Source organism: Stigmatopora nigra, chromosome 4 (assembly GCF_051989575.1).
Source record: "Stigmatopora nigra isolate UIUO_SnigA chromosome 4, RoL_Snig_1.1, whole genome shotgun sequence".
Lineage (NCBI taxonomy): Eukaryota > Metazoa > Chordata > Actinopteri > Syngnathiformes > Syngnathidae > Stigmatopora > Stigmatopora nigra.
Window position 1 is genome coordinate 2,636,487 of NC_135511.1, and position 22,024 is coordinate 2,658,510.

Here is a 22,024-nt window from a genome sequence, read left to right on the forward strand (position 1 = left end):
TTTTCAATCAAAATGTCATTTTCAACTACAAACAAGAAAACTACATGTACACTCAATTGTAAACGACAATAATCTTTTGAAAACGGTATACCAATAATTGCTGATTTTAACTGCTTAATAATTCAATGCAACTTTTTTTTAAAAAGAACAACACAAGAACAGTTCATGGTGCTTTTTATGTCCAACTACTTTTGCAGTTACAAGTTAAAAATAAACTTTATAAGTTCACTTATGGCACATTTTGATAACCAGAAAAGTCTCTCTGGTCAAATGGATTAATGTTTGTATGAATGTGTCTTTAGTACATCAGCATCCTGGAGCTACTGGGTTCTGTGGATTTACTGTCACGAAACCTGCCGTACAGGAAGTACAGACCTGAGGTCTCGGTTCACCTCAACGCTAACATTTGGTAAAACAGTATAATTTGACGTCTTCGCTTGGGATCGCATGACTTCAGGGCTTCCTGTTTGACCCCTACAGGTGGAACTATGTTATCACGAGTGTGCTGGAGGTGGACGTGAAACCTCGACTCCACATGTGGTCATGGATGCACATCAAGCAGCACCGTATGATGGTCAAGCACTATCGGGAGCTCTACAAGGTCAAAATCACCACCAAGAAACCCAGCGAGGGGCTACTCAAGCAACTGCAGGTGCGCCAACTATTCAGGGTTAAATGGGGAGGGAATACATGTAAGACCCATGGCCAAAAATGCAAGTGGAAACAGGATCAAAATATTGAGAGTTTACCTACTCTCCTCCTTTGGGTTGCCAGATATGCTTCGCCATGGAGAATCATGCTGTGTTATCCTACCATTGTATCAATTCAAGCTAATAACAAGCTACGCATTAACGGCACCATGTGTTTTCTACAAACATATCTATTCCATACCAAAAATTAAATAAGTACATTCTGTCATCCTTCTTCACTTCACCACGTTGCAGATATTTTTCTAAAGTACAGTGGTACCCTGAGATACAAGCTTATTGCGTTCCAGGACTGAGCTGGAATGGCGATTTACTTGTATGTCAAATCAACGTTTCCCATAAAAATGAACTGAATACAAATTAATTTGTTCCAACCCTCTGAAAAAAACACTAAAAAACAGAATGGAATTTTTTTTTATTGGTTGTAATTAACCATCTACTAACAGAGTAACAAATAAGTAGTGGTTATAATTTTTAATAATGAAATGAGTCATTATTTTATACAACAGGGAGTTCTTGGATAGGGGAGAGAGAGTCACTGACGGATGCGCTCGTAATGTAACATAAACTAGTGGTTATGATGTTTAATGATAAAATGAGGCATTATTTTATCCGAGTAGTTCGTGGAAAGGAGAGACAAAGAAAGAGATAGAGAGAGTCACTTGAGGGATGCGCTTTTAACTTAAGATGAACTTTAAATTTAACCTAAATTAACTTAGATTCCTATACACACACTTAAAAAGTTGTAATCTTATGTTACACTAAATTTATAGCATAAACTTGTGTTTTTTTTCCACACTCAAGTTTGCTTCAGCATCCCCAAGGGCCAATTAATGTAATGTCTTCACATAAGGGATCCAAACTATTTAGTAGCGTGTGCGGGTTGGGCACACAAGTTGCACGCTGAATGCCTGCATATAATCAAGCCCTGTTTCTAACTCCATCCAATCGGTCGCCCCACATGTCCAAGGTCAGGTAGCACTTCCTTCCTCTGATCGTATGCCTTGTGTAATACAACGTGTGGAGTTGACCATTCAAGAAAAAAGGGTTTCAACCTCTCAGGCAACTCAATCTTCCCACAACTGTAGAAATACCGTCTGCATACAGGTAGTCTACCATAACCTCGGCCGCAGCTTCCCATTCATGATAAAACTGTTTAAAAAAAACAGTCCTTTGTGAAGGCTTTCGTGATCCAGGCTTTCCGGTTGCTCATCCAGTAGACAGGCTGCAAGGCTTTGTTCTTGTTTTTCTTAAACCATGAGGACAGTCAAACTTGTAGATAAAGGCTGGCTTTACCATGACGCCAGCAGCATTCCCACATCCGAAAGTTCAGTTTATCTTTGCATAAGGATGTCCTTGAAAGCATCCTCTTCCAAAAAAGGCCAGTCTCATCCATGTTAAACAGGAAGATAATCAACTATTCTCTTGAATTATGTGATAAAAACTCGTCCCCGACATAGCGTTTCGCTATCGACAGGAACGAGGCTGAGGTTCATCTTCATTGTCTCGGTCAGGAGCAAAGCTATCATAAAATGTCTTGTCTTTGGTTCCAATCATGTTGGTATCCAGAGGAGTCATCGTCTCCCGATAGGGCATTTTCCATCTTAACAATGGTTTTATTCTTGGTTCACTTTGTCCTTCTTGATGTAATGGACGGCAGATTCATTTAAGTTGCATTAGATGACGCAGGGCGTTTAAGAGGCCTTCACAGGTAAGCTGAGCACTGTGGTCTACCTATTATTAGAACACACCCAGCCCGTTCTGCCAATCCAGAGTCACTGTCCCACAGTTCCATGCAATTTTGCAGTGGTGTTTCAGCCAAGATAACCCCAAACATCTATAACCTTAACAGACTTACCGTATTGCATATAAGCAGTATTTGAAACTAAAAAAAATATGACTGAATCAAGCGCAAGCCTAATATATGCACAATACTTGCTATACTCTTTTTCACACGTAGATGTCGACAAAGTAACATTTACCATTTGTTGGTTCTTTTCTGTTTTGCAGTAACAAAACAACCATTACTGGATTAAAAGGACTACTTAAATCCTTGATGAATATTGGCCCTAATAATGTGCTTTTGATTAATACAGTATCTCAGAAATACCACGTGCAATGATTTTACTTAAGATTTTCCCTTCAAAGTAACACATTTGTACTCACTATTAAAACCATGAATCAGTGGGCGGCTTATACTTGAGAAATTTTAAAATTCAATGATTTTAAGCCAATTTTATGGGTGCGGCTTATACGCGCGGGCGGCTAATATGCGAGCAAATTTGGTAACCCCCTTTCTGAACCAAGTTAAGTTTTAGAGTTTTGCAACAATTCCTAACATTTGCCTAAAATGTGGAAACTTAATGCTAAAGAATAGAAGCTATTTGTTATTTACTATCCTCATTGTCTACTAAACATTGGTCTGGAACTAGAGTTAACGTTGCATCAGCGTCCTTGTTTGTGGTGTTCGTGTGGTGTGATTGCAGTTGAAATCTATAAATATATAATATAAATTTAAATTTATCAAAATATTTTATTACTATTGTTAAAAAAATATTTGACGCTAATTATTGACGTTTTATCACCCAGGGTTTACTTCAAAGTATTTGGCCCACTGACTCACAACATCCTGAGTCAAGGTCCAACATCCCCCTATATACATGAACAGTGTTGGTGGTTCGGATCAAGAATGCATGAATAAATATTACATACATCTGTTTTAGGAGCCTGAGAAGACTTTGGACATTTTCAACATCACCCTAGCTAGGCAGCAAGCTGAAGTAGAAGTATGGTATTTTCTATAAAGCCTGCATTGCTCTGGTAATCTTGTCTGAACTCATCCATTCATCTTTTATCCCGTCTCCTTAGGCAAGTAAGGCCGGGCTCCGTATTTACCGTCAGGGCTTGAAGATGGAAGAAGAGGAGTCTCAAGGGTGGGTCAGCTGGATGTGGAATTGGGGTGCAGACCCTGAAACAAAACCAAAGGAGGTGAAGAGCACAGGAGGTATGATGTAGGAGAATATCCAGTATGGTGATTTTTTTACCATTGTACCCAGTTTTCTGTTCATGTTCTTGAATGCAGGCTTTGATGACCTCCTCACTCCTGATGAGAAATCTAGGCTGTATGCTGCCATCGGATACAGTGAAACGGCCGCTAATTCCATCTATCCAAAGGAAGTGAGTGTCTTTCCCCTCACTCTCCATTAATGGACAAACAAATTGCGTTGTTAGACTGGCAGTCATAGAAATGCTTTATCTGCCGTTGACAATGATAGAGGTTTAATCATCTCTAAAACTTAATTGATACACCTTAAATTAGTTTATCAATGGTATACGTTCAATCTATTCGAACTGTCCCCCACTTAAGGGACTGTCATTGTTGTTGTGAACATTTAAAAAATATGTTCCTCTGGTGTTTATGCTCGGATTTGAATGAAATTTTAGAGGTATATTCTAGATATGTGAACGCATGGATCCTGTGGATTTTTTGGTAATTCAGGGCTGATTACATACCGTATTTTCTCGCATACAAACCATTTGTAACTGAAAATAAAAGGACTGAATAAGGGCACGGCTTATATGCGCACAAGACTTAGTGTTGCTATACTCTTTCACCAGTAGATGTCGCCAAATTGACAGTTACTATTTGTTATTGGTTATTGGTTATTTTCTGTTTTGCACTGATAAAACAAACATTACTGGATGAATTACTAACTTCCTTACGGTATTGACCCTAATAACGTGCTTTTGATTCATACAGTAACTCAGAAAAACCACGTGCAATGATTTTTCTTAAAATTTTACCTTTAAAGTTACACATTTGTACTCACTATTAAAATCAATGAAAAATTATGAATCAGGGGGTGGCTTATATGCGAGAAATTATAAAATTCAACTATTTTAAGGCAATTTCAGGGTGCTGCTTATATATGAGAAAATATGGTTATATACACCATCATTTATATTTATTCCTTCATTATTCTTGCATGGCTAAAAATGACATTTGTTTGTATATCTTCTGATCATAGCCTGTAGTTGCTTATTTCAAATTGTTTTCCAGTTTAATGGAACATCCAGAGTTGCCAACTACTCCGGAATTTCCTGAGTTTACTCGGAAAAGCAACGCAAAATGTTCATTTAATTTTTTTTGAAGCAACCATTTCGGAAAAGTGGCAAATTTCCAATTTAAATGCCTCGAAATTCACATCGTCTTCCGCATCTTACTTCCACATTTTATTCAACTGCACTGTAAACTGAATGAATTCGGTAACACGAGTACATTGTGAATCATCTGAGTTACAACTTCTGAAAAGTGATTCGTCTTGCGCGACTTCAGCGTGGCAACTTGATTCGCAATCGATTGCATCGCCACATTTTGCTTTAACATTTTTGTTTTCTTTTTTCATCATGGAAGGGAGTTTTATGAAGGCTGACTAAACCACCAGTCTTTTGTTTTGAAACAAACGTTATCATTTCTGGGTTGTTCTAAAGCAGGGGTTTCAAACTCCATTTACCTGAGGGCCGCAAGAGGCAGAGTCTGGGTGAGACTGGGCCGCATCAGGATTTCCACAAGAAAAGCGCTGATAAAACATTCCGACGTTATCAAATATCTTTATTTTTTAACAAAAAATAATGAATTAAATAAATTAACTTAAAGATGAATAAAAAATAAATTAATAAGTAATAAAAAAAATAAAATAATAATGAGAATACAGTAGATACACAGTGGCTGGCTAAGTAGAGAAAACTAATTATTTTTATTTTGCTTCAAATGTCTGTATTAACAGCTCTTTAAATTTTAACTTTCTGAACGTTACTTCTTGCTGCTAGAGACATGGCAGCGCTTCTTCTCACATAGCTGAGTCACATTTGGCTTGAGGGAGGAAGCATTGGAGACCCTCAATAGAGCTTGAAGATGCTCATCCGTAAGTCTGGACCTATACTTGGACTTATTGAAGTTCAAGGTGGAGAAGAGTTTCTCACACAAGTATGTGCTCCCAAAAAGGCACATGATCCGCTTGAACATTCGGGAAAGTTCAGGGAAACTGGGGGTCAACTCTCTCAAAAATTGTCCAAGCTTGTCTGCTTCTCCAATCACCTCGCTGAACTTGGCTTTGAGTGCAGAGTTGCACTGCAGGTCAATGAGCGCCATTTGAAGCTCAGGAGGGGCATCTTGCACATCAAAGGAGAAGGGGTCCGCAAACATTTGAAATGTGGGTTTGTGTGTCTTGAAGTCTGCAAATCTGTGATCAAATTCCTCCTGCAGCTTCAAAATGGCCTCCACATATTTCTCACCACTGAATGGTGTGCCTGCATCCACAAGAGTATTGCATGCTGGGAAATGGAAAAGGTTTGTCTGAGAGAGCTGGGGTTTCCATAACAAAAGTTTAGTGCTGAATGCTCTCACATTGTCATAGGCAGCACTGACAAGTTGCCCCTGGCCTTGTAGCTTCTTGTTCAGTACATTAAGCTCATGTGTGATATCAACAAGAATAGCTAAGTCCATGAGCCATTTGGGATCAGTTAGCACAGGAACAGCAACCCCGTCTATCTCCATGAAGTCTTTTACTTCTGCTCTCAACTCAAAAAATCTCTTCAACACATTTCCCCTGCTGAGCCAACGTACCTCAGTGAAGTAGAGCACATCCCCATATTCAGACTCCATTTCCTCCCAAAAATCACGAAACCTTCTATGCTTTAAGCCCCTGGATCTGATTTGGTTGATGGATTTAGCAACGACAGACGTCACATTGTCAAACTTCAGGCATCTGCTGCAAAGGGCCTGCTGATGGATAATGCAGTGCAGAGCTATGGCCTCCTCCACACCCTCCTGTTCCAGTTTTTTTTAACAAGTGCTACCAGTCCATTCTTCCTCCCAATCATTGATGGGGCTCCATCAGTTGTTATTCCAACAAAGCTCTTCCATGGCAAACCGGCATTCTGAATGGCATCACACAGCTTGTGAAATAATTCCTTAGCGGTGGTCTGGTCATGCATTGGAATTATTGTGAGCAACTCCTCCAACACTTCAAAATTGTCATCAACACCACGGACATATATTGCGAGCTGGGCAGTGTCTGTGATGTCTGTGGTCTCATCAAGAGCCACTGAATATACACTGAAACTTTGCGCTTTCTCACAAAGTTGATCATAAATGTCACTTGACAGGTCAGAAATGCGCTCTACCACGGTGTTGGCAGAAAGGCTGATGTTGTTGAACTGACTTTTCTTTTCTGGACAGACAATATGTGCAGCCTGTAATATGCACTTTTTGATAAATTCACTTTCTGTGAATGGATTTCCTGCCTTGGCAATCAGCTTGCAAACGGCGTAGCTAGCTTACTTTCTTTTGTAGCCTTCTTGAAAAAACCCTGTTGCCTCAGAAGACTTGTTTTAAGACTGTCAAGCTGGTTGGCTCTCTCATCTCCCTGGTATTTGTCGTACTCCTCAGCATGTCTCGTAGCATAATGACGTTTCAAATTGTATTCCTTGTGGACCGCAACTTTTTCAGTGCAAATGTGACACGTCGGGGTGCCCCTGTGCTCACCAAAGAAATATTGCACTCCCCACTTTTCTTGAAACTGTCTGTGCTCATCACTGACCTTTCTCTTCACGGCAGGCTTTGAAACAGACATCTCTCGGGCTGTAATATGGGTTTACACTAGGAATGAGTCTCGGATTGAATTTTTAACTTTCAGTCGCTCGGTTCTGTGGCGCATACACACTTTCGGTTTGACCGTTTAACTTTCAGTCGCGCCGTTCTGTGGCGGATGCGCACTTTCGATTTGACCATTTGACTTTCAGACGCGCGGGTCTGTGGCGCATGCGCACTTTCGCTCTCCGATCGTATTTGATTACGGCAGCTCTCCGAGCCGAGCAGAGTGATCGGCTTCACGGCTTCTCCTCTGCCGAGCTAATTGGAGGAATGAATGACTGAGTGAGCGAGGCACTGGACAGCCCGGCCAATGTCCCGCCCTCCAGAGCCGTATACTTCACCGTGATTGGTTCATCCAGCTCCGAACACCGTGTCATTCATATCAATCTTGCGGGCCGCACGGAGATTAATCTTGCGTATTAAGAAGCGGGCCGCAAATTATCATCCCGCGGGCCGCAAAATTAGCATCCCGCCGGGCCGCAGGTGGCAATCAAATTCTATCATGGCAAACTTTACAAAACCAGCAAATGTGTTGCTATCCAATATTGTATCACAATGAAATTGTTGGTTAGAAAACTCCACCTAAATGAATCTTAATACTTTGATGGTTGTGCTGTAACTTCTAGTTTGAGGACATGAAGGTAGACTTCCACATGGCTAAGCTGACAGTGTCCATCAAAGAAAAAAAGCACAAAGATGAAATTGTTAAACTGACTGTTGGGGAGCTGATGTCCAGCCTGACACAGAGATCTGGAGCACAGGCCATAAAGTATGTCGAATTCATGAATGGCTGTCATTGAAATATTAGTTTCATTTGAATAATGATATATAGAAAATTCTCTGCAGATTTACAGCCAAGCTGAGTTTGTTTGAAATCACGGGGTTGGTCAATAGGCGGGCCGTTCCCACACTTCTGTCCTCCAAGACTGGGAGCACAGGAATGGGTACCCCTCTGCTCAGCCTCTTTTTTGAAACCAACCCCCTGGATCAGAGTGCCAATCAGCGGCTTTATGTTCAGTCAGAGCCACTAGAAATCATCTACGACGCCGTGAGTGCCCTCCAGTGTTCTTCATTGTCCAGTGAAATGGATGCGACAAAGTCGCGTGTGTGTTCTTTGTGTCTAGATGACGGTAAACGCCATGTCGGCATTCTTCAGACCTCCGGATGACTTGGAGTTGGACGAACTCACCAATGCCACCTTAATCAAACTGGAACAGTTCCGAGACCGCACAGCCACGGGTCAGTGTCTTGAACAACAAATGCCTATGATTCCAGTTTCAAACAAACTCTGGATGCTCTAAAACTGTTAACAAACTTAATTGACATTGCAAAAATCTGACAGAAGATACTAAAATACTACAGAAAGTACATACAGGGAAATTACATTATAACCTATGTAAGGGTTGAAATGTTTAACCCCATCCTGCACAATTTCAGATTTAATTTTTTCGAGAAATGTTTTTATTACATTTATGCAGAACAAAGATCTTAAAAACAAACCCAATGGCCCCCATTTGAGATCCAATTGTAGTATTTGTGTTGCGCACACGTATTTTGGGGTCAAATATTTTGCAATAAAATAAATTATGGCTAAAAATAAATTGAATGAATTAGTAATTGAATGATCAGTACAAGAAAAAAGCTATTTAAATCGTGGTAAATTAAAAATTTAAATAATGAAACGAAGATGAAATTTATAAAAGCCAAAATAAATTCAATTAAATGTGGCCCACATGTATTTGTTCTTGCAATTAGATTTTGATTTTTTGTTTCGTCTTATGAATCTTTTGTGAACTCACATAGGTTAACTCTTTGGCTGCCTTTGACGTCAGTAGTACTGATGCCATCCCTTCTTGTCAAAATGATTAGATTCACGATGATCAATTTAACAAAACTGATTGTACATCTGTCGACAGACATCTAGGGCAGCGAGAGAGTTAATCTTTAAAAATAGACGCAATTTTATAAATTTGAAAAACACTTTTTGACCATGGGAATTTTCTGAAAGTGACATGATTGGGCCCAATGTCTGATCACATGGCCGAATTTTGGACATCCATATAAATTTTATACAGAATGTAAAACATGACATAGGTACTTAAAAGTCTTCTTTGACATCAGCTCACTGTGTACTTTCAGCGTTAGTATAAATTATTTATTTAGTTTCTTTAGATGACATGAGGAATGCTACCAATAAAATTGATTATATAAGAGAAAATGTGCTTTCTCATACAAGTTTAATTGCAATTGAAATATGTGCTACATTTGACCTCTTAATAATAGTAATGTTATAATCTGGCATAAACTTTGTCATCATCATTGATCCGACAAAAGCCTAAATGTCATAATACCCAGCTGCTTATGACAAAATTGGTAGTGCTTCTCCATAAGGTGTTTATCCAATAAGTGATAATTTCAGACTCGTTGGCATTCTGCCGTGATGGATACATCATATCACCCCTCGAGCGGATCACTTACCTTCAGTCAGCCAGTGGGAGGCAGATCACCGCCCAACGTCTTTTCATATCACCACACCCCGAACTTATTACACAGAAGGGATTGTGTGTCGTGTTACCGCAACTTTAGAGTCGTGATGGATGTGGGTAAAAAACTCCTTAAGCCTATTAGTCCGTACTTTGTGAGACCTGTAGCGTCTGCCAGAGGGCAGAAGCTGGAACTGGTTGTGACCAGGGTGGTATGGGTCCCCGACAATGTTCCTGTCTCTCTTACGGTTGCGCCATGTTGCGTGGCGCCACCGGGGTAATTATTACCCATACGCGTTGTAGGCTTGGTTTAATCACTCACAAAACTTATAAAACAACAGGGGCTTGACTCCGTGCCGGTGACGAGGCGTGGGCGGTCTGGCGGGCGTCTGCGCCGGCCGGTGATGAGGTGTGGGCGTGGCTGGTCTGGCGGGCGTCCACGCCGGCCAGAAACGAGACAACCCATTGCCCGAGCATTGCCGCTCTCGCCGTCGCTGGCCCTATCATCCAGGGGCACTGGAGGATTGCCGCCACTTCCAGGCGAGAAGGCCCTGGAGAGGCTGGCCGGGCAGGCGCTGGGCGGGCAGGCCCCCTGGCAGAACGGTGCTTGGCGGAACGGTGCTTGGCGGAACGGTGCTTGGCGGAACGGTGCTTGGCGGAACGGTGCTTGGCGGAACGGTGCTTGGCGGAACGGTGCTTGGCGGAACGGTGCTTGGCGGAACGGTGCTTGGCGGAACGGTGCTTGGCGGAACGGTGCTTGGCGGAACGGTGCTTGGCGGAACGGTGCTTGGCGGAACGGTGCTTGGCGGAACGGTGCTTGGCGGAACGGTGCTTGGCGGAACGGTGCTTGGCGGAACGGTGCTTGGCGGAACGGTGCTTGGCGGAACGGTGCTTGGCGGAACGGTGCTTGGCGGAACGGTGCTTGGCGGAACGGTGCTTGGCGGAACGGTGCTTGGCGGAACGGTGCTTGGCGGAACGGTGCTTGGCGGAACGGTGCTTGGCGGAACGGTGCTTGGCGGAACGGTGCTTGGCGGAACGGTGCTTGGCGGAACGGTGCTTGGCGGAACGGTGCTTGGCGGAACGGTGCTTGGCGGAACGGTGCTTGGCGGAACGGTGCTTGGCGGAACGGTGCTTGGCGGAACGGTGCTTGGCGGAACGGTGCTTGGCGGAACGGTGCTTGGCGGAACGGTGCTTGGCGGAACGGTGCTTGGCGGAACGGTGCTTGGCGGTACGGTGCTTGGCGGAAGGGTGCTTGGCGGAAGGGTGCTTGGCGGAACGGTGCTTGGCGGAACGGTGCTAGGCTGGCCGGTGCTAAGCAGGCCGGCCGGCACCGGAAGCCTGGTTCTTGGCTTCGGCACGGGTGCGACTGGCGGCCCCAGTGGCAACGAGAGTTCCTTGCGTTGCCCCGGCCGCCATGCAGTGGCCCACTGTAGGCGGCCCGCCGACCATGCAGATGCTGGTCGGGGTAATCCGGGTTGGAATAATCGGAAACAAGTAGGGGTCATCCTCCTCCGGTGGAGCGTATCGGGGCCCGACTTGGTAAAAAAAGTCTGTCCGAGTCAGAAACTCCGGCAAAGAAAACAATTAGCTCCCTGTTGTCCTCATCTTCAAAATAATCAGGATCCCTCCATTGTGCAAAAGATCTGCTGGTTCTTGACATCAAGAAACATGGGCGATTTACTGTGGTCGTCGCCACCTGGGCATATTGACTAAACTGTTCAGGCAGCGATGGGCTGAGCAGTGGGAGGGCGTAGGAGTGAATGGAGGATCAGAATTTCCTCTTGCCAAGATTCCTGTGCTGCAAATACGTTTCTGAGGTGCCTCCCCCACGGCGTGTCCATATTGAACTCCTCATGTGAGCTTGCGGGGCTTCTCATGAATTCCATGTGGTTGGGTGGCTTGAAGGAGGATGGCTGGCGTCAACGAGCGCGTTGGCGCGAGCGGCGTCTCGCTGGGTCCATTTGGTCGGATCGATCTGTTACGGTCACGCCATGGCGGGGAATTATTACCCATACGCCGTGACGCTGGAGAGAAGGAGTCCGTTCTGTTCTCAGTTGTAGGCTTGGTTTAATCACTCACAAAACAACAGGGGCTTGAATCAACCAACAGTAACTGAACCGATACATGTATTGATATACCATGAAGCGCTGTAGGCTACGTCTCGGCGTGGCGTGGTGGAAGTGACGTCAGTACGATACGAAGAGATCGATCCGACGTCGACTAACACTAACCGTAGTCCTTAAATAACTCGGGGAAACAATCATCAAGTAATTGAACACAGCTGAGCTGAAAATACCGTCAACCAGTATGGGCAAACGAGCCGCTCCTGACAGGCTCTGCTGAGTTAACCTAGGGCTGGCAATGTCTTCCAGTAAGGGCAGAGAGCAGCCAACGATTTTCTGGGCAGTGTTAATCACTCTGTATGGCCTTTTTGTCTGCTACCGTGCTTCCAGCATACCACACTGTGTTGCAGTATGCCAAGATGCTCACCACAGTGGCTTAATAGAAGGTTACCAGAAGCTTAGTGTCCAAGTTGTTCCTCCTGAGTACCCAGAGTCGTTTCTGGGCCTTCTTCACTACTGCCGTGGTGTTTGTAGACCAGGAGAGCTTATTCGTTATGTGGACCCCCAGGAATTGTTGCCAGATCTGTGCTGTGTTTGCGAAAGTCGAGGATTATTTTTTTTAGTTTTTGTGGTGTTCAGTGTGAGATTGTTCACCGCACACCACAAAGACAGTTTGTTGACCTCATCTCTGTTGCCCTCCTGAGATAAGTCCGACCACATTTAATGATGGAATTAGACTGGTGGGTTGGTGTACAGTCGTATGTACACAAGGAGTATAGATGTTAGTAAATAATGAACGACACCAAACTGGAGAGCGTAGAGCTGCTGCACCCGTGTGCGCCACCATCTAATAATCTAAACTTGTGGAGTACAGTAATTCCTCAAATATTGCGAATACTGTAGACCAGATATGACCACGATAATCGTAAAACCGTAAAGTAGGATCACCCCTATCATTATTTAACCAGTTTTTAATATTGATCAAATTTACGAAAGAAAATTGTTGTGTAACTCGCTAAGTTTCAAGGAAATTTATCACATTTTGCCACCTTTATATATGAGTTCTGACATTGAGGAGGCGCACCGTCTAAAACTTTTTCTGAGGCGCAAAATTCCTCGGTACGCCACTGTAAGGAATTAATGAAAATATATTTCAGTAATTGGGCGAGAATTATATTGGCGCTTAGCGTGAGAAATTTTTCATATTTTTTTTAATCGGAAAAATAGATTTAAACCCCAAAAATTTAATTTTGATGAGCCCTGGGACTAAACTCCAAAGTTCCCTTCCAAAATCAAGAAGAAAATTCGGTTTCTTGGGTTTGCGGTTGTAGATTTATTTGAAAAAAATAGAAAACTATGGTGAACCTTCTGAAGGAGCTGAAGGATGATACAATACAAGACAAACTCACAATCCGCTGGTTAGTGTACAAAAAAAGTTGAATTTCCAAGCACTTGGGATATGCTGTATCTGAGGTTGTCAAAAATAATCGAAGCTATACTGAAAAAACGTTCAACAATATTGGAAGTGGGCAATATGAACGATGTATCGATAGACTGGGAAGAACTGACCTTATGCATGCCAAGACGACTTTTCTTTAGTAGACTTTGGCCAAAGGACATCTCGGACTTTCCAGATGACACATTTTCATCATCTGTGCGGTCAACGTGGGGAAATACATTAGCCAATCAACTAGCCCTAAGTGTGCCGACCAATAATTAGCCGCATTGTGATCACGCGGATTACGCATGCACATGCAATACTGGCGTGTGAGCACGTGCGTGCACTGTGCACAGCACACCCAACATTTGACATTTAATGCATGGAGAAATGCGAGCAATGTGTGTTCAGGCGTGTTTTTTGCACGACCAATTATTGATAATTTTTTAGGATAAACACAAATATATTCACACCGTGAAAGCCCAATTGAAGATATATTTATGGCAATATACTGCAATTTTCTACCAATTATTTATTGCCGGCCCCTAATTAGTGTAACAAAAAGGTTACTATTGTTTTGTAGGTCTAATGTATGTCATTGAGACGCAGAAGGTTCTGGACCTGAAAGTGAACCTCTTGGCCTCTTACGTCATCATCCCACAGACTGGCTTCTATGATGGCACTCAGAACATTCTGCTGCTGGATCTCGGACACCTGCAGGTGAGCAATAAAGTCTGGCAGAGGACAGGACATGGTGAACTATTGAGGGATTGGTATTGGGAAACTATCCATTTTTAGTTACACCCAAAACAGCTTTCCTCGAATTTAATTTGGAAACATGCAATTATAGATGTCCTCTCAGAGCAAAAAGCACCTGCCTCAGCTGTACGCTGGCTCAAGCTCAATCGAAGACATCATGCTGAGAGCTTATGACAGCTTCAACATCCAGCTCAGCAATCTGCAATTCCTTTACAGCAAACCCAGTATGTGAAGTCAGCAAAATGATTTGTCCCAAATATGTACATTTAAAAAATGTATCCTCTCTATAGTGGAAGACTGGAAAGAGGCTCGTTTGAGGACATGCTCGCCGCTGCATATCCTGGAACCGGTGGATTTGATAATGGAGTTCAGCAGGGCAATGGTAGTGAAAGACTCACGAATGCCCAAGTAAGTGTTACATGAAAATCTTATTACCGAACCTGGAAATTTGAGTTAAATAGGCTAATCCATGATCAATTTTGATAATATAATCTATTTATTGATTCTATCAATTGATTCCTCTTGAACACTAACATATTTTTGACCTTTTACCAATGAGCTCTCTGCCCCCCCACACAAACAATCAAATCTTCTTTTGTTTCTTTTTAATTGGAAAATGATCATTTTTCGTGTTCTTGACTCATCTTGAACGCATAATTCTGACCTTGAACAGTATTATCCAGGAAATTAATCACCTTTTTGGTTTCATAAAAAAAATGCTGCAAGTTTGCTGAATAAACCTTTTAAAACGTTCTTGTGTTATCTGGAACCAAAAGATGTTTCTGACCTCTAGATGTTTCGCTTTTATCCTCATTAGCCCAACAACTATCCAATAAATGAATCACCCCCCATGTTTGATGATAATCCAATTTTTGGTTTCCAAGTTATTTTGAACGGGTGGTTCTGTGTAAAGAGTGGTTATTGGCGTCGGCCTCACAGCTCTGGTGTCCTGGGTTTAAATCCAGATCATGTCCACCATGTGGATCGGTTTTAATAACTCAACAAAGCTTACAAAACAACAAGGGCTTGAATCTCCCAAAAGTAACAGAAACGAAGCATGTATAAAATTTACCAGCTATGTCTCGGCGTGGCGTGCAGGAAGTTACGTCATCATAATGCGCAGTTGATCCGACGATGACTAACACTACTGTAGCACTTAAATAACTCAGGACGTAATGAAGCAATTGAACACAGCTGAAATGAAATGACATCAATCCAGGAGGGGTAAATGACCCGCTCCTGACAGACACTCTAAATTGCCCCTACGTATGAGAGTGACAGTGCATGGTTGTCTCCCCCGCCTATAGCCCAGGAGAGAGCTGGCATTGGCTCCAGCACCCCCGCGACTCTCATGAGGATAAAGTGGTTGAGAAAATAAGAAATTAGATGAGGTAGACACTGCACCTAATTGCCCAGTGAGATGCTTCCTAAAAGTGAATTAACCTATTCACTTTTTTAGTTTGATTTTAAAAATCTCCTTATTTATTCTTGAGCCATATTAAAGATGATTGGAACCAAATACATAAAAAACACATTTTTATATATTTTTGTTTAAAAATACATTTTTTTAATATAATGACAGCAATAGCCTTATGTCACAACCAATGATGTAACAAAATACCCTTGAATTATTTTTTTCCTAGATATAAACTTTCTGGAGAGCTCCCAATGCTCTCCCTCAGTATCTCTGACGTCAAACTTCGCAATGTCCTGAAGCTTGTGGACAGCATCCCACTCCCGCAGTCAAGTGCAGTGCCTCGCAATGCCGGCGTGCCACCTCCGGCAAAGGTACCCTCCCCTACACTGGATCACACTATAATAATTGCACGTGAGTCCCGAATTGTTGGTGAGTGTTGGACTTTCCCTTTCTTAGCCAAAGCAGTTCACGCTGTCCTCCAGGCGACATTTGCAGTTAGCTGATCAGCGTTCCTCTTTGATGTTTGAGTCATGTGAAACTCTCAGCCTTACCTCACTCGGTAAGCCTGGACATTCTCACCCAAATAGTCATGTTTTTAGGCATCAGAATTTGATGCAAATGCGTCCACAGGCTCCGAAGAAGACTTGTTCTACGATGCTCCCACCTCTCCCATCACAGGGAATCAGTTCTTTGCTAATACTCCCATGCCGCTTCGCTACGCCGACTTACACAGACAGAAGAATATTTCACAGGAGGAGCGGCAAAAGAACATGACTGACTTTCTCATGTCATTTGAAATCAGCAAGGTAATGTTCTCCAAGGCCATGACTGTATGTTTTGGTGGTCAGAAAAACTCTATAATGGGAAATGGGATCGCGCCATATATTTGTACCGTATTTTCACACCTATAAAACGCTACTTGGCGTACTTGTACACTGCAATTGGCGACAGCCAATTGCAGTGTACAAGGAGACTAAAAAGCATTTATACTCATACCTTGGGAAAATGTAGGGACTTCCGCATGACGGCGCCATCTTGATATTGATATGTGTCGTTTAACATGTTAAACTTCTAGCTTTACTCATGACCATACAATCCGTGTATCTAGTTATATGCTGCAGTATTTTTTTAACATATCCATGTATTTTCTTGATTCCCTGCTCTAGTTTTCTGTCAAATTGTGTCGTCTGGATGACAGTGGTGAGGAGGTGGAGGAGGAGGTGGTGGTGCTCCAACTGGATGTACAGGGCTTGGGCACAGAGTTGAGATTGTGCACCTTTACCATGGCGTGCAACACTTACCTCAGGGAGATTTGCCTAATGTGTCCTGAATACAAAAGTCAGTGTTTCAAGCCTCAAAATGTTTAATTTGCCTTTTTTGGGGTCAATCTTTTTATCATATATTATAATAATCATGTGCTGTCCCATTATCCTTCTGCTGTGAATTGAAATATATTTATCATTAGTAAATGTCTTGTGCATTTGAACTGGGGGTGCCTAAACCTCCCAGTTTTGACAGGTAGGTCAGTCACTTCGTGCTGTCAAGGCAGCCAGTGAGTTTCTTGAACCAGTGTTTCCCAACCACTATCCACTATCCGGTGTGCCGTGAGCAATGGTCAGGTGTGCCGCAGGAAATACAATGTAATATTCAGTGAAAAGAAAATATGGATATAACGAGATTAAAATTGAACTATTACAAGGTTAAAACCAATATTTGATGAACGTTAACTGATAGATCATACTATTTCAAGGTTCAGATTGTGAAACAGTGATATTGTTGCTTATTTTTCTCTAACATGAACTGGAAATTGATAGATCTGAAAATACAACTTCAGAAGCAGGTTAAGAAAGAGTGAGTTCAATTTAAATAGAAAATAGGTTTATTACCGGACTGCAGGATGGTTGGAGAATGCTCAAACAGCTGTGAACCTCTCACAGTCTGTCGTCCTCGCAATTCGCTATGAATGAACATTGGGTCAGGCATTATATAGGAAAACTGGGCATAGTATGGTTTCTATGACAACGACCAAACTCTGGGCAAAGTCGGATTAATCGGTGACAGGTCTCCTTTGACAACGACCAAACTTTGGGCAAAGACTGATTAATCAGTGGCAAGTCTCCAAGGCAACGACCAAACTCGGGGCAAGTCTCTTATGACAACAATGTTTCTATACATACAAAAACTGATACAATATGATCAAGCAATTGCCAAGGGACGTTGTCATTTTGTCTTAATGTTATCTTACACTTCCCTCCTGTTATAAGTATAAAAACATTGGAAGTCCGTTTGTTAGCGATGTTACTTTTGAAGAAAATTCTTCACAAATGATTTCGAACTGGAGTTTAGACCGACCAGAAGGGGGCGAAACCCCTTCACGCAGTTGAGGGAAAATTGCTCCCTTGACCTCCCTTTTGGGACAATCGCCTCAGCGTCTGGTGTCTCAGAACAGAAAAGACATATTAATCAGTGTCATACAGTAAGCAACATCAGGGTCACATTGGATTGTTGCATGTGTATATGAGTTAACATTACCTGAGTTCCACCTATCATGGTATGTTCGAATGTGGCATTATTGGTATGTTTGATCAAAGCTGAGAAGCGGGGTAAACAACAGGTTAGGATAACAAGCACGAGAGCAATAACAGTTACAAATGGTACTAGGGCTTTCAAAAGTTGCTGTGTCCATGAGCCTGAGAGGAACCAGTCAAGCCACCCTCGTTGTGGAACCGGATATCCGGTCACAGCTCTCCGCATGTTCCTCATAGCCTGCGGGGCATCATGGACTGAGCAAGACGTGCCGGCAGGGATGAAGGCGTAGCACGAATGTCCCACCACGACACACCTCCCTGTTGGGTGATCCCTCCGTCAAGAGCAGGGCAGTCCTGGACAATCACCGGGGCCATGGCGGCCACAGGAGCTCTCAGCCTTGCCGCAGACGGACTGATGTGCCAACACGGGCCCGGAACCAGCAGTCAATGATCTCCAGACGCAGGGCGTTCCTTGCCACTCTCACCCAGGGGAACAGAGCCATTAAGATTTTGGAGGAGACTGACCAGTGCTTGTGTTTGAGGGGCACATCCAAGCCCCACACTGGATTCTGGTAGTGAGCTCCGGCATTCGTTCATCAGCTTTGACGGTGGTGGCCAACTTGGTGAAGTTAGCGGTCAAAATCACACGGTGAGGTCCGTCCCCACGTGGAGATGTCCAGCACTTTCTTTTTATCACCTTGACGAGGACCAAGTCGCCTGGGGACAGGACCTGTTTGGGAGACCGAGAAGATGTCGGCAGATCATTTGCATTTATCACAGTTCTTTCTTGGAACATTTTGCATAACCACTGAGTGAGAGAATCTGTTTCTCCAGTCTCCTCCACCACCAGTCTGAGTCTTACTGTTCCATTGGTTCTTCCAATGAGTGCAGCACTTTTGGGGCAGCAGGCGCAATGATACCTCAGGGCAGGTCCTTTCAAGACTATAAGTCCCTGACTTATTCTTGTTCTACTTATTTTGGTCCCTGACCACAAACTATAATGTTCAACGCACGTTGGTCCCAGACCAAAAATGTATGTTCACCGTAAGCTGGTCCCTGACCAAAAACTAATGTTCTATGCACGTTGGCCCAGACCACAAACTATAATGTTCTACGCACGTTGATTACGATGCAGGCACACTCCAAAATAAATTTCGTCTTACCTAACACTAAACTTAATTCTAATTTTGTTTGACATTTTGATACAGGGTGACCCAAAAAGATGCGTACCAATGGAAACGTTTTCGAAACTGATTGGTACGCATCTTTGCTCTATTTGCCTCGCCTCCACACTGACTTTCAGTCAATATCGAGGGTTGTTTGATTTTGTATTTCTTCAAAATATTCCCAAAATTATGCACACAATTGTCCTCACAACAGGATAACGCACGACCACTTGCCAACGAGAAGTTCCATATTTTCACGACTATAAGGCGCACAAAAAAGGCTTAAATTTTCTCCAAAATAGACTTATAATCTAGTACGCTTTATAAATGGACCAATACTAAAATTGTTATCACGATAAAATAAAATAAATCAGTTGATAGGGTACACCCTCCTCTACAGCTCTCACAACTACGGTGAGCAGCCCCCGATTCTACTATTTTTCCGTAGAAAAAGTACTGCGCAGTAACCTCTGGGATAAATAGTTCTCTTGTCAACACACCCAATAGATTGTGGCCTGGTGATCGGCATCAACACAGCTTTACGAAGCATGGATGCTAGCTACTATTTGCGAATAGATTGTGGCTTGGCGATCGGCATCAACACAGCCTTACGAAGTATGGACGCTAGCTACTAGATAGTTACAATTTACGAAGGGATTGCGGCCGCCTTGACGAACGTATAAAACTTCGATGACTCATTGGACAATTGTTCAATTTGGACACAGAAAATGAGGACTTTGATGGATTTGTGGGTGATGGCGTGTGTACGTTGTAAAATGGCTAAACAAAGTACAACCGAACTCAGTTTTGCTTCCGTTGCCTTTTTAAAAACTGGTTTTTAGCGTGTGGGTGCATGTCTAAGATTGTGTATGTTTTGCCATACCTGGCTGCATCTATAAAAACAGTGCGTCCTTTGTGTGTGTAAAATACAGAAATAGCACGGTTTTTGACACTCCGGCTAAAAATATGATGTGTCGTATAGTGAAAATACGAATGTCCATATCACCTTTCGCAATGACTAACGAGAAAAAAAACAATGCAACGCTCCGCCCAGTGCTCGCAGAGACATTACACGGGGGAGTTGCGACCAAAGAGACATTACACGAGGGATTTGGGGAGTTAGAGACAATGCATGCTGTTCTTATGAGCAGCATCTCACGTCCGCTGTCTGCCCATATATCAAAATTTGTCTCGTATCTCAAGATAAATATCTGATTAAAATTATACTCGTATCTCAAATTGCTCGTGTGTCAGGGCACTCGTATGTCAAGGTACCACTGTACTTGATTTTGCATCCCTCAAACCGGAAGTTGTTCAGGGTCCGCAGACATTAACTTTTGTTGATAAGAGGTCAGTGTAAAAAATTTGATTTTGGGATAATTTTTGGAGGTTTATGTGATTCTTGTGGATAAAACTTTGATGACTATAACTACTATTAATATAGGCGACAGTATTCAATTAAAAGATTTTCCCATAGTGGTGTCTTTTGAGAATGCGGCTCAAAAAAGGTTGGGAAACACTGTCTTAAACCAGAATGCTTTTTTTTGTTTGTTTTGTTTTTGCTTAAATTTTTTGTGCTTGTTTTTGATCTGTGTAGTTTCTGAAAGCAAGAAAGTTCAGTTAATCACTACCTTGGATAACTCCGAGGTGGACATGCTTACACTTGAGTATATCAGAGTAAGTATAGTAAGCCTTGTAGGATTACTTTGTCTTTGTATATGACGTTTGATTTTTTCTTTTTAGGCTGATAAGAACGGTCCTGAGTTTAAGTCCCTGCACAACAAGACAGAGCAGCTCATCAAGGTAATCTATTTTTTTAATAAACGAGAGCCTGGAGTTCTTGAGTGGGAAAAAATATTTTCTCTTTAAAGTTCCTAGAGATTGATTTGTTTGCAGCTTCCAAGACAATTGTTTTTTGTTTGTATGCTTATAAATCATGATTGGTAAACTGGCCTGCTTCTGTTAAATTCTTGTGCTTCAACATCATTGGCCAATTACTTGGCACCCCCAAGCTTTAAAGCTCCACTCCTTTCAACGCTGCTATCCTCAATGCTTCTAACTTATGTTGGCCTCAAAGCAACTAGCTCCCGCTAGCCTCCGCGGGCTGCTTTGTTGTCAGGGACATAATAAATTTAGCGATGGATCATATGTTGGTGACTCATTTTAAGTAACACTGTGGTCTTACCACCCAGACAGACCTTTCTTTATTTTCCCCCCCTGATAATTCTGATCCCTCTGTCAGGTGTCCTTTTCTTCACTGGATATAAATCTTCACACAAAAGCGCTTCTCAGCACAATGAACTACATCGACAGTTTGTTACTGAAATCCGCTGAGCAGGAGGAAACACAGGGGGAGCGCTTCACCATCCCCGAGGAAGAGGGCAAGAAGGAAGAGACTGCCATTGCCAAGAGAAAAAGTTCTGTATTTGTTCTTTTTTGAGGGGGCAGTCGGTAGAATGCACCGATATTTGTATCAGTTCAACCATTTAAATTATGTGTATCTGTAACTCAACCCGAACCAAGATCAAGCGTGATCAACCGGAAAGGGCTGGGGTTACACTTTATCAAATGTGACATTCAAATGCATTCATCCTAAATTGTTGTTCAATGGTACCTCTCAAAATCTGGATTGGTTTTACTCAAAAAGAGGCACATTTTACATTGAACTAGCAGAATTTGTTCCGTGATGTTTTCGACCCATCAAACCTCAAGGTGTCAAACATGCGTTCAATGGGCAAGAAGTGGCCCGCTAATGGGTCAGATCCAGCCTGTGGGGTTGTTCTGCCTGAGGGACACTGCAGCTGTAAA

The 22,024-nt window shown here is 42.7% G+C and overlaps 1 protein-coding gene across 2 annotated transcripts in view; it reads left to right on the forward strand.

The window, feature by feature from the left end:
* Positions 1-22,024, forward strand: part of vps13a (vacuolar protein sorting 13 homolog A) — an 81,203-nt gene that overhangs the window by 6,053 nt on the left and 53,126 nt on the right. For both annotated transcript variants that reach the window (XM_077715638.1, XM_077715639.1), the window contains exons 12-29: positions 303-409; positions 481-652; positions 3,431-3,493; positions 3,576-3,711; positions 3,790-3,884; positions 7,989-8,131; positions 8,209-8,410; positions 8,487-8,601; positions 13,930-14,066; positions 14,197-14,329; positions 14,396-14,513; positions 15,749-15,893; positions 15,979-16,081; positions 16,153-16,328; positions 16,689-16,860; positions 20,814-20,893; positions 20,960-21,019; positions 21,459-21,633. In XM_077715638.1, the coding sequence (XP_077571764.1) occupies positions 303-409; positions 481-652; positions 3,431-3,493; positions 3,576-3,711; positions 3,790-3,884; positions 7,989-8,131; positions 8,209-8,410; positions 8,487-8,601; positions 13,930-14,066; positions 14,197-14,329; positions 14,396-14,513; positions 15,749-15,893; positions 15,979-16,081; positions 16,153-16,328; positions 16,689-16,860; positions 20,814-20,893; positions 20,960-21,019; positions 21,459-21,633 (2,332 nt within the window). The remainder of the gene's footprint in view (positions 1-302; positions 410-480; positions 653-3,430; positions 3,494-3,575; positions 3,712-3,789; positions 3,885-7,988; positions 8,132-8,208; positions 8,411-8,486; positions 8,602-13,929; positions 14,067-14,196; positions 14,330-14,395; positions 14,514-15,748; positions 15,894-15,978; positions 16,082-16,152; positions 16,329-16,688; positions 16,861-20,813; positions 20,894-20,959; positions 21,020-21,458; positions 21,634-22,024) is intronic.